Source organism: Anarhichas minor, unplaced genomic scaffold, assembly GCF_050575085.1.
Source record: "Anarhichas minor isolate MPS153535 unplaced genomic scaffold, ASM5057508v1 ptg000010l, whole genome shotgun sequence".
Classification (NCBI taxonomy): Eukaryota; Metazoa; Chordata; class Actinopteri; order Perciformes; family Anarhichadidae; genus Anarhichas; species Anarhichas minor.
The window spans coordinates 440,001-452,500 of record NW_027466456.1 but is presented as its reverse complement, the minus strand read 5'-3'; the positions used below and the strand labels follow the sequence as shown (position 1 = coordinate 452,500).

Here is a 12,500-nt window from a genome sequence, read left to right as displayed (position 1 = left end):
TGGTTAATTTTGTAAAAAGAAAAAGAAATAAGTTGAATGAAATCTTAAGTAAAAAATGTAAAGTGACACATATGGTTTACATTTTATAAATTTTTCATACATTTTTTAAGTGTTAATTGTAAAAAGAAAGGTATATATAAATATATAAATATTATTAGATTATATTCTCTTATATATTTTTAAAGTTTTTATTAAAGCAAGCACATCATTTTCTTTATATATATCTGGTAATGTTATTGCTTTTTTATTTTTTTAGTATTTTATTTATATTTATTTTATATTGTATTGTATTTTATGTCGGTGAAAGTAGTGGTGTTGTTAATATTGTTATAATTATCAATAAGTCGTTTTTTAACTATGAATATACACTACTGATTTAAAGAGGCTGACCTTTGACTACATGTTCATACGTTTTTATCAGTGGTTGATCTAACGTCTAATAACCTGACCTTTGTCTCGTGGGAATAAACTTCTAATGAAGTAACATATTCAGCACTCCTTTAATGTATATTACGCACTTTCATATCTAATTTAAATGTTATTTAATACAACCAGATTAAATATTTATATTGGCAAATATAGTAAACTGTGTTTGATTGTGTGTCACATAATAAGAGATGTTTCACAAACCATGAAAACTACAGGACATGTTACAATACACATTTCTACCACAAAGACTGCTTCTAATGTAAAACAGAATGATGGAAATGATACTATTCCACATACTTAATGAAACAACAGCACAAAAGAATCAACGACCTCTACAAACACAGGTGTGTCTGACTGCAGGTGTGGGAAGGTGTGCAGAGGTGAGCCTGAACTCAACACTGTAGCTTCATGTCACAAATAAAACATCTTTGTATGTCAGTTTTTGACTTTTCTTTTAAATTGTAAAAATTGTGCATTTTTCCTGCAAAATTCTATATTTGTTTAAGTTGTTTTTTAAATGGACAAAGCCTCTAGTATGTTTCTTTAATTTATATATTTGATTGGGGCGGGCTTATAAACACAGGGAGGAGCGATTACAACCAGTATGATAAGAGAGAGAGAGACAGGAAGTACACGAGCCAGACAAAGTTGCGCACTTCTGCTCCAGGAAAAAGTAAATAGCTGAAAGCTTTTTTGCATCATGAGTTCTGAAACAACCGGACAAACTATCACCGTGAAGACGGGAGATGAGCCGGCGGCGGAGGCGGCAGCTGGTCCAGAGAAAGCGGGGTGGAAGGTGAGAGTCACCGCTGCGGACCATTACTGAGCCTCCATGATGACATGAGACCTGAACGCTGTCCCGTGTGTGTCTTTACAGTGTCCTATGGGGGACCGTCACGTTCACAGAGAAGACCTGAGAAAGGTGTGGAAAGAATGCCACGAGGAAAGCTTCTGGTACAGAGGTATTATCTTTAATATCTTCACAAATACTTTTTATTAATCATTGTAGAAAAAACAGTCAAACCATCAGATGTGTAAAAAGCGGAGTCCACGTGCATTCTCTCTGATGTCCACCAGGGGGCGACTCCTCTGGTTGTATAGAAGTCTATGAGAAAATGACTCTACTTCTCTCTTGATTTATTACCTCAGTAAACATTGTAAACATGAGTTTATGGTCTCAATCTCTAGTTTCAAGTCTTCTTCAATACAGCATGATGTTCATTTAGTACATTATGGTCCATTTAGAGTCAAACAGACCATAAAGCAGGGGATGCTTTAGGGCGGGGCTACACGGTGATTGACAGGTTGTTGCTACTGCGTTGTAAGAAAGTTAATTTTAATATTTCTGGTCACCTAAAAACACGTCTTATTCAGCGTTTGATTGTACTTTGCTCGACCCTCTCGCGTCACTTCTGGTTGCTTTAAAAAAAATATCTTTGAGAAAGTTAACTTCTCAAAGTCTATTAATTATATACTTCTGTGTGTATTTGACAAGTGTTTTTTAGCAGTGTAGCCGGAGTTATCTGTCAGCACCTTGTTCATTTAACGACATGTGTGTTTACATTTTTCTCTGTGGCGCCCAAAACACTCCACAAAGTCATGTTGGCAATGGCGGCATTTTGATTGTTATTGCCATGTTCCAACACACCTTAATCAGGCTCTGAATGCTGTGTGAACAAACCCCTCTGTGTGAACCTTCAGCACACAGAGAGGAATGGAAGAGTGAAGTTTGGTGAATGTAAGAGCTGCTGAAGTGGAGATTTATCATCAGAGCCTGAGAACAAACTCATTAAGAGGAAACGTCCTTTAAAGAGACGTTTAGTTACATTACAGACATTTAGAGACTCTACAGGTGAACACATGAACTCATAGATATCACCATGAAACTTCACCACTTCATCACTCACATTAAGAAGAGTATTTATTGTATTACAGGTTTTCTGAAATGTTATGTTTAAATATACAAATGAGTAAAATAAATGTTTTCTTTCCTCTAGTCTGAAAGAAGACGAGTTATGTAAGATAAGAAGACCAAAATCTCAAACAATCAGTGCACGTAAAACTATATTTTTGCCTGTAGTGTCACCTTATTGATAAGATCTACAGTAGTTTTAATTCCGGTTGGACGAAGTGAGACGGGGAGCGCCCTGAGTTCAACGCGGGTGAACCAAACTGAATCCCTGCTCCAACGAGCTGCAAAACCAACAACAGATTTAGTGTTTTTGTTCACACCCACAAAGATCTAATCCCACCATTACAGTTTCTCACTAAACAGCATGTGTAGAATATTGTGACTGTAAGTGATTCATGTTTTTATGAGTCAACACTTTATTGTATACTCACTGAGCAGTTATGTAAACATGAAACGGCAACAATTCACGGGGGAGAAGTCGACGCCGTCCTTTAGACGAAATGTTGAGCTTTTATACTTCACAGGTCAAAGTTCAGTCAGATTAAACTCAGTCAAGTGAGGGCGATCGATCGATCCATGACAGGAACGTGTTTAGTCTTAATCTTTACTCGGCTCCTGTATTCAGTGACCTTTGTCCTCTTTCCTCAGCTCTTCCTCTCTCTCTGGGCAGCATGGCCGTCACTGGTGGGCTCCTCTACAAAGGTAAAGACGTTGAAACGCAGTTCTCCCGTCATGTCGTTGTGACGCATGTAAAGCAACCATTGTTTTCTATAAATATCCCATTTTGGTTTAACTTTATTTCCATGCAGGCATTTGGAATTCGTCGAAGAGATTTGGTCCTTTTCCAAAACTAGCAGGTGTGTATCATCCAGTATTTCTGACTTTCTAATGCTTTTCATATTACGTCTTCATCATCTCTTCTGTCAGATTAGAGGAAATAAAACATTTTGTGTGTGTGTGTGTGTGTGTGTGTGTGTGTGTGTGTGTGTGTATATATGTGTGTATATATGTGTATATATATGTGTATATATATGTGTATATATATGTGTATATATATGTGTATATATGTGTGTATATGTAAATAAATAAATACATTTTTTTTTTTTTTTGACTCCTGTCGTGTCTTCGTTCTCTAACTACACGCTCTTTGTCCGTTAGTTGCTGGTGTCCTCGGGTTCGCGGTGGGGAAAGCATCTTATGTTGGAACTTGTCGGAGCAAGTTTCAGGGTCTCGGTCTTGAGGGTAGACCAGGATCTGGTCCCTGGTCTGGTCCTGGACACAGGTACAGAATACACTGAAACTAAGATGCTCAGAAAATCACAATCGCGATCTGGTTTATTGCAGGTAAAATAAATATAAACAATCATTAATCATACTCATAAAATTACAATTAAAATACCAAAACATACGATAAAAATATTCACAGTATATCTGAATTCATATTAAAGAGGCGTGCAGTTTTTTGAAAAGGTAGTTTTGTGCAGAAATCCTGCTTCATTTTGTGCTGATGGATGTTTTTCTTCTACGTGTGATGATGTGTGGAAGAAATAGCAGTTATTATGAAGAGCAGGAGAGATATGACTTTACTTTATACAGCTTTTACTCACATTTCAACACATACATGATGTTTCGTCACACTTTTTTTCATCAGTTTGTGCAGAAATAAAAACATTTTGCATTCAAAAGAAACAGGAAAACATTCCATTCCATTCCACTTTTACTTAGGAGTAAATCTTACATTTCCTCGCTTCAGAAATGGAAGATAAATTACTTTTACTGCGTTGATTTGACAATTTCATTCTGCAATGTTTGTGCTGCAGCAAATCATTTCTAATAAATATGGATCACTGAGCAGAACGTCATCCCAACAGGTCCTGTCACCACGTGTGTGAAGAATGTCAGAAGAAAGCTCCAGCTGCTCCAGCTGCACCTGCAGAAGAAGAGAAAAGCTAAAGGTAATCTGATCACAGCGGAGCGATTACAAACAAATATACAGCAAAAATGTTGTTTAATGACATATTCATGTTAAAGTAACCTGAATGTGCTCTTTATTTATTCCACTTCATGTTTCAGCCTCATCAGAAACACTGAAGGATTGACTGCCAGCGTGGATCCGTCAGCTGCAGCTTTTCTGTGTCTTTATATAATGCTTATAATTCGTATATAAAGTATATTTTGATATATTGCACATCATATTCATCCAGGAGAAACTATGCACAAAATATCCACTAGGGGGAGCTACTTTCCTTTCAGTCAGAGATCCAGTTTCATCTGCAGGAATACAAAGTCTCTGAAATAAAGTGCAACAAAGGGAATCAAGGACATTTGGTTTTATTATCAGCTTCAATATACTTTTGCAACAACGACCAAACAGAAAACATTTTGCCTTAAATATTAAACTGGTAGTCTGTATTGTTTTGTTTACCTGCCAAACCAACGTAGGAAATGTTAGCTTTTTAATATAATTACAATCATTCCATTATCTTGAGTAAAGAAGAAATCAACAGCATATTTGTCACAAATCTCATCTTTTTTTATTGTCTTTTTTTGTGCAATTGTAGCAATAACGTATAGAGAGTTTGTCCTGTTTAACCAGGATCACCATCTCTGTTTCAGTGATGGAAACTTAACCGATGATTGTATTTTTATGTTTAACGTCTTCTTAGGGAACACGTTTCTTAGCATTTTTAACAATGTAGTGTTTATTATGGAGGACTAAACTTGCCAGTATAATAGATAAGTGATTAAAGAAATAAAAAACAGGAAAGAAATTAATGTAGAAATGAAAGCCTCAAGTATCAAATAAATGTGCAGGTTAATTTTTAAATAAATAAATATGCACAGAAACAGAAATAATAAAATTTATTTATTTGACGAATTACTTATTTTTGTAATTTATTTCCACATTTAATTATTCTCCAATTTATTATTTTCTCTTTACTATTTATTCATTCCCTTATGTATTAAAATAAATACATTTTATTTAGTTATTCTATTTCTGTGCTTATTTATTCATTTTTAAATTAATATGTACATTTATTTTTTATAATTGAGGTTTTGATTTCTACCTTTCTTTTATTTTATTTATTTATTTATTCATTATGTCAGCTTTAGTCCTCCAGAGTTTATAAGTGGTGCTTAAATATTGTTTACTTAATAGAAGTCCATATTTCCGCCATGGTTTTCTCTCTTACCTCCGAGTACCCGCCTCCCTAGTACAAGTTCCGGTGTACGCTGGTCAGGATAAAAAAGCGCACCCTTTGTGAACGTCACGCTTGGGGTGGGTGGGGGGAGAGGGGTCCAAGACGTCATCCAATCAACAGGTCGTTTATCCCTTTTGATTGACACGTATTTGGTGAAATAGAAAGCTGTGTTTCATGTGGGCGTACACCAATCACGACGAAAAGGAGGCGGGACTGAACAGGCTGCCCGTCTGCTGTGACAGTGGAGCTTCTCAAACACCGAAGTATGGAAGCCCATTAGTGTCACTGTGAGGAAAAAATAAAGATCCTGAGATAGTAATGACTTACTATCTCATAGTAATGACTTACTATCTCATAATTATGACACAGGATCTCAAAATAATGACTTAGCATCTCACAATTATGACTTAGCGTCTCACAATTATGACTTAGCGTCTCAAAATAATGACTTAGCATCTCATAATTATGACTTAGTATCTCAAAATAATGACAGCATCTCATAATTATGACTTAGTATCTCAAAATAATGACTTAGTATTTCAAAATAATGACATGGCATCTTATAATTATGACTTACTATCTCATAGTTACGTATCTCATCATGATGAGATATTAAGTCATAATAATGAGATGCTAAGTCATTATTTTTGATTTAGTATCACATTATAATGACTTTTACAGGATCTTTATTTTGATCTCACAGGGCTTCCATACTTTACTGAGCGAGAGAGAGAGAGAAAAAAAAAATCTCACCACTACGCAAAATCCTTCCAATGGAGGAGGACCAGGACGTCCATCAAGCTTGTTCGGCAAAATGAAAAGAAACGTCTGCAAGCTAAGCTAAGCTACCTAGCTCAACTAAAAAAAAGGAGAGAGAGAGAGAGAGGAAATAAACAAAAAAGTTGTGAGTAACGTCATCTTTTATACGAATGTCAAAGTATAACTGAGGACACGGCGGTTTGCTATCTAACGTAGTTAACTAACGTAGTTAACGTAGTTAACGTTGGCTCGCGTGATTTAACTTTACCGTTAACGTTAGCTTTTTCCCCCAACTAAATTAGCAACCGTAGCATGCTAACAGAGGCTAATCGCCTAGCTACCGCTTCAGAATTCCTGTTGTCAGTTATACTTGTAACGCTGCCAAATAGCTTAGCTTGAGCTGTTAGCCTTGCTGTCATACTCAGCATGTCGAACTACAACGTTAGTTAGTTGACAACTGGCTGGTTGCTGCTAGCTAGCTAGCTAGTTAGCCTTCTGCTCAACATTTGCAGTATCAACACCAGGCTAGCTGCTAGCTAAAAACTACCATGATGGACGTTATAAGATATGATATGATAAGATAATTCTTTATTAGTTACAGGATTACAGCAACATAGTGGATAGTGTAAACAAGATACATAGTAAGGACAAGATCAAAACAAGTATTATAAATAAGTAATAAAACAGTAAAGAATATTAAATAAGTAAAAAAAGTAAAAGAATCCACAATAACTAAATTGTATATATACAGAAAGAACAATTGTGGTATTACACAGTGTATTTATATTGCACCGATTTTTAGTGTTTGGTTATCTTCATATGTTGTTTACTTTTAACTTGAGCTAGTTCTCTTTTTTGTGTATGAGTGTCTTGGTGGTATAAACTAGTCATGTCAGAGAATATAAGCGTCACTAAATACTGTAACGTTATGTTAAAACACACATTAAACTCAGTGACCCTTGTGTTGTTTTTATGCACTATTTATCTAGGGGCACAAAACAGCGGAATAAAGCTGAGTTATTTATTTGTTTAAACCTTCTTGAGCAGACAACTTTTATTATTATTATTATTTTTTTTTATATAGTGTGTTTGAAGGTTCTTTAAGCCATAACATGCCCAAAGCATGGTGTTTTTTTTCATGCACTGGAACAACAGTGAGAGAACTGTCAAGCCTTGTATCTAGCTAACATTCCTTCTGAGGACTTCATTCTCCTCGTTTAGAGTGCATCTGACACACAATGAAGCATTTGTTCGTTTCTCTGTAGAGATGCATTGCTGTGGCACTTTGGATACAGACGCAGAGGAATCTGGTCAGTCTGCATGTGCAGTGCTGGAGGTGGAGGATGGCCGAGCTATTTTTGACCAAGCCACAGTGACAGAAGTCTTTTCTTGCTGGTTGGACTATGAGAACTTTGTTGTGCTTATTTGCATTAAAAAACAACTGGGTTTGCTCATGTAACGGTGTTTGAATACCTTGTCAGAAGAGCACTGCAGTAGCATGCATAGTTTAAGCATTTTATACACACAAGACCTCCAATGTGGTGCTAGATCGTCGATCTTTGCAAACGGCTGATCCTCCGTCGTCGTCCCTGCCAGGATAAGCCTGTGATGGCAGTACGGATGCATAGTGTATTCTCTGACTTGTGCACGCACAAACTAGAGGGAATCCCCCGATAGCTATCTATTTGAGATTATCTGGGGCATAATTCCAGTGAATTAGAGTGTTTGGTTTAATCTGGTCGGACATTAATGGCATCGAAGAGCATGGGGGATGAAAAACCACGCTGTGTAAACGCCCCCACAGTGGCCCCTCACTAAGCCCCCCCCCCCCCCCCACTGTAAGGATTAACTGTTAACTCAGCATTTCAGTGGTCACTACGAACATATTATGTAATACAAAAACAACTCGGTTTGTTGATTGTTTTTAGGTCTTGTAGTATGTTATCAACTGACAGTTTTTTGGTGTCTTACAACCAACGGTTTGCATACTCGCAGTTTGTTTTTGAACTTATTTTGTTATTTGAATCTTCTTTCCTTTTCCTAACCTAAACATTTGTTCTGCTGGCTTCTAAATTGTCATTTGGAGAAGTGTCCTTCTCTGAAAAGTCTTTCAACTAAACAGAAATATTCACACCTGCTTCGACGACCTTTGACCCTGCAGCAGTCAACCTGGTTCCACATGGAAAAACTCCGAAAGGAACTCCTTGTTTTGTCTTCTCCAAAACTGTCTTGAGGTTTCCATGTCATACGATGCGAGCTTTCACCTATTTGGCCAGATTTCAGTATAAATGACCTCTTATCTAGACTGACCAGTTGGATCCATGTGTGTGTTTGTATTTGCACTCTGCTGAATTATTAACTGGACAGCTGAGCAAATAATACTTTGAGGGAATTGAACATAAATTTGGCTGGAAATCTTTGCCATTCATTTAAATATTGTCCCCAACCAACTCCTCTGTTTGCCAGCACCAATCTGAAGAGTCACATCGTCCTGCATTGAACATTTAACACACTTTTTCTCTGGAGAATTAAGATTCAACAGCGTTGCTGTGCCCTTTCATTCTGTTTTTGGGGAAATTCCCCGTGAAACGGTGAAGATAAGAACATTCATGAGTTGGTAAATGATTGAAAGCAGTGAAGTTGTTTCCAAACATTAAAATGAGTTGGGTTTCTTTGTGTTGACAGTCTAGAAGGATGGTTGGTCACCATCTCTCTGACCTTCTCACTCACTCTGATTTACACGGGTGAGGCATTGTTTTCATTGATTCAGTTGAAAGACTTCGGCGTAATGTAGCACACAATACGGACTGAGTCTAGCTCGAAATAACCTATAATTGAGCCCTGCTGAGGAAGATTATCCTTGGCTTTGGGAGAGAGGTTTTGGAGCATAATTGATGTTTGGGTCTGCCTTCGCCAAAGAAACCACCCCGTCTTTGCCCTCAAGACGGCCTCAGCTGAGCCTCCAGCGGTTCATTCCTTGTTTAGCTCCAGCTGACGGTACAATAATGCTTCATATTGTCTGATTGTACAGGAGACGTCAATCAGAGCGAGTTGAAGATAAGAGGAATATTTGTTGAAACTTTGTTATGCTGCACTTCCCTTTCCCGGTTCGGAAGAAGCCGGTAATGTTTCCGCTCCAGAGGTAGTGATTAGAACCGGGCCAGGCCTGTCATTTTGGGTTGGAGGGAGCCAGATATAGGCTCTTCCCTCTTTGTCCACTTTACTGAAGCGCACAGCCTGTTTCTGACTTTAAGCCGCTCCAAATTCTTCAAGACGAATGCATCACATTAGAAGTCCTTTGGTTTGTTTTTGAAAGGAACCGGTTACAGAATGGTCGCAGGCTACTGGAAGTTGTGGCAGAAAAGCTGAAGGGGAGACGCAGCCAAATGAGACGGGACAATCTCTGCTTTGTCAGGCCTCTTATTTCCTGGATGGACTATCAGCCTCCTCTATGCATCATCCTTACTGTGCTGGAAGTTGCAGGGTGATATTAGATGAAGTCAAGTTAGCCATTGATGAGATCACTTCTGCTCCCGTGACCTTTAGCCCTTCTCTCGTGTTGCAGTTACACCCAAAATGTACAATATTTAGACTAGAAATGCATTGATTTGTTGGAAGAATTAGCGATCTATGTTGAGATGTGAGATATGTTTTTTGCATGCATGTATGAGAGCCTAAATATAGAGCATGAGCTCATTATGTGGCTGTATTTGCTTCAGCATTCAGGATGTGCACAGGGTTTGGCTTTTGCTGTGGTCACAGTTTTTTGGAGTCGCTGAGTTGGAACAGGAAGCCAGATGTATTATTCACACCGTCTGTCAGTATGAGAAGTGAGTGATTGCGTCTTTCGCTGTGTTTGTGGTGAGTGGATAAAGGTACGTGAGACGGTATGTCGCTGTGTGACATGACTTTAGGGCCGTGGAGTTTTTTTTTTTGTGTTTAGTTCAGTTTTGTTTTGACTTTATCGACGCTGACCCTTTCTCACCGTCTGTCCTCGTTGTGAGTCGAAGTTCTCACACATCTACTTCTCTGTTTGGCTGCTGTGTGACTCGGTGGCTCGTTCTTCCTTCCTTTTAGTTTGACTACAGTTTGATAACAGGTACAAGTTTCTTTTTTTAATTTATGACAGTCTAATCCTGTCACTGGATTATATTTATGTTCTGTAACCTGCGTAGAGAAGTTCAGATACCATTTAGTCCTTCCTGTTACCCATTCTGAGTTTGTATCGGCTGATGCCCGAGTATCGATCTGATACGTTAACAACAAAATAAGTTAAACGGGTCATAATGTGTACGTTGCTGCGAAAACATCTCCTTCAAACAACTAGTTATTCAAGTTTCTCGCCAAAAACTACATTTTACAAGATTACACTTGAACACATCATGATCATTTTATAGTTTACTTTCACACAATACTCATTTTTAACTGAATGGAGCTTGAACGCATCATAATGTGACTCAATGCAACCTCTGCTAACGTTAGCCGTTAGCTCTGTTATTTAGCCAAACAGGGTTGTGCTGTCCACCGGATGCTAACAGCTAGTTAGCGCTCCTCCTGCTGAGTTCAACACAGATGAAGCATTATCAGGGGGACAAAGGGGGTGCACAAGAGTGTTTTTAATCACAGGTGTGTAGTACTAGTTTGCACACGTGCAGTACGACTCAGGTAGCAAGTGACATGTTGATGCTGTTCTTGTGTAGTGTAAATGTGCTGATAAATGATATAACCTGATATCCGATCGGTGCATAGACTCACGTACTTGCTGATACCTGATCCAGCATTTTAGGCTTTAACTTTTATTGGTATTAAAGCGGAGCTAAAACCCCCCTTTTTAGTTAATGTTTTGAACAAAAAGAAGTTGCGAGTTTGCTTCATTCTGCTGTGAGACGGACAGTAACAATGATTGCATGGCTGGATATGAGATTACCCGACTATAAAAGGAGCTTCTTTTCCAGCCGCTGTGATGATTAACTAGAGGGAAAGTACAGTTTTGGAGGCTCTGATCGCTTACGTAACTGCCTCTTGGATGTAGCGGGTAATCTTCAGATTATTACTCTGCTCAGGATGTGCTTTTAATCCCGTCACAGTGCAGAGGCTGAGGCCAACAGTCCACCTATCACTGGGACCAAGAGTCTGGACTGTCCAACACTCCGCCTCTTATCGGTCATTGCTGAACACATTATATAAATGTAGAAATGTGTAGATGTATTGAAAGGTATATTCTCTCCGCTGCTGATTATATTACTGTTTTGCGACCAGTTGAAAGAGCATATTTTGTCTGTTTTGTTGTTAAAGACTATTTTTCTGTGCTCTCTCTCTTTTTCAGAATCTTGTGCAGTGAACTTTGTGGACCCTTGTGTCTCCTTCCAGTTGCAGCCCCTGCTCTATGGCCTTAAGGTACGTCACACAGGGGTTAAGTGGGTAGTGTTCCACTGTGCCGTGAGCTTTAGGGTTTTACTGCGGCCGCGAGCTAAGTAGTGTGGGAAAGAACAGGGTGTTGGATTTAATCTCTTTGTTTTTCTTTTTGCTGAATGCTGAAAATAGAAATATTCAGTGTTTTCGTGCTGGCGTTCAGTTTCACGCTCCGCTCGGATGACTTCACTTGTATTCTGTCAATAAATGTCGTTGTTGTTGGAAACATTAATGTGTAGCTTAATCTTTATCTACAACTGAGCAGAAATAACGACTTTAAACGGAAAGAATAGGCGTGAATAAAAAGAAGCTGCGTAGCATTTAGAATGATAGAATTGAAGCTTCAAACTATTAGGTACAGCACTAATCTCCATAGAGGCCAAAAGCTTTAAAGTAGTGTGTGTGTGTGTGTGTGTGTGTGTGTGTGTGTGTGTGTGTGTGTGTGTGTGTGTGTGTGTGTGTGTGTGTGTGTGTGTGTGTGTGTGTGTGTGTGTGTGTGTGTGTGTGTTGTATATTTATAAGACCTCCAGTATTACATAGATTATTAAAATGGTGATTTAAACCCTGCTTGTTTGACTCTCACCCTCGTCACAATCAACTGCCTTTGTACGCAAGTGTTCGCATATCATGTGAAGAAGAAACGAATGAAGAAGAGCAGTAATCAATGTGAAAGTCAGATGATAACGTTAAGATCTGATACACCAACATTCTGTAGTCAACTTCCCTCGCAGCACACCGAAGAGAGAAGGTGTGTTTGTGTCGGATCAATGAGCTCTGTGTGAACC

The 12,500-nt window shown here is 38.4% G+C and overlaps 1 protein-coding gene across 1 annotated transcript; it reads left to right on the top strand.

Moving 5' to 3' along the window:
* The first annotated feature begins 1,037 nt into the window (after positions 1 to 1,037).
* ociad2 (OCIA domain containing 2) lies at positions 1,038 to 4,850 on the top strand. The gene is made up of 7 exons (XM_076087336.1): positions 1,038 to 1,225; positions 1,307 to 1,391; positions 2,990 to 3,043; positions 3,151 to 3,198; positions 3,500 to 3,623; positions 4,213 to 4,296; positions 4,415 to 4,850. Exons 1-6 carry the CDS (start codon positions 1,130 to 1,132, stop codon positions 4,292 to 4,294), a joined length of 489 nt encoding a protein of 162 aa, XP_075943451.1. The 5' UTR covers positions 1,038 to 1,129; the 3' UTR covers positions 4,295 to 4,296; positions 4,415 to 4,850.
* The last annotated feature ends 7,650 nt before the right edge of the window (positions 4,851 to 12,500 follow it).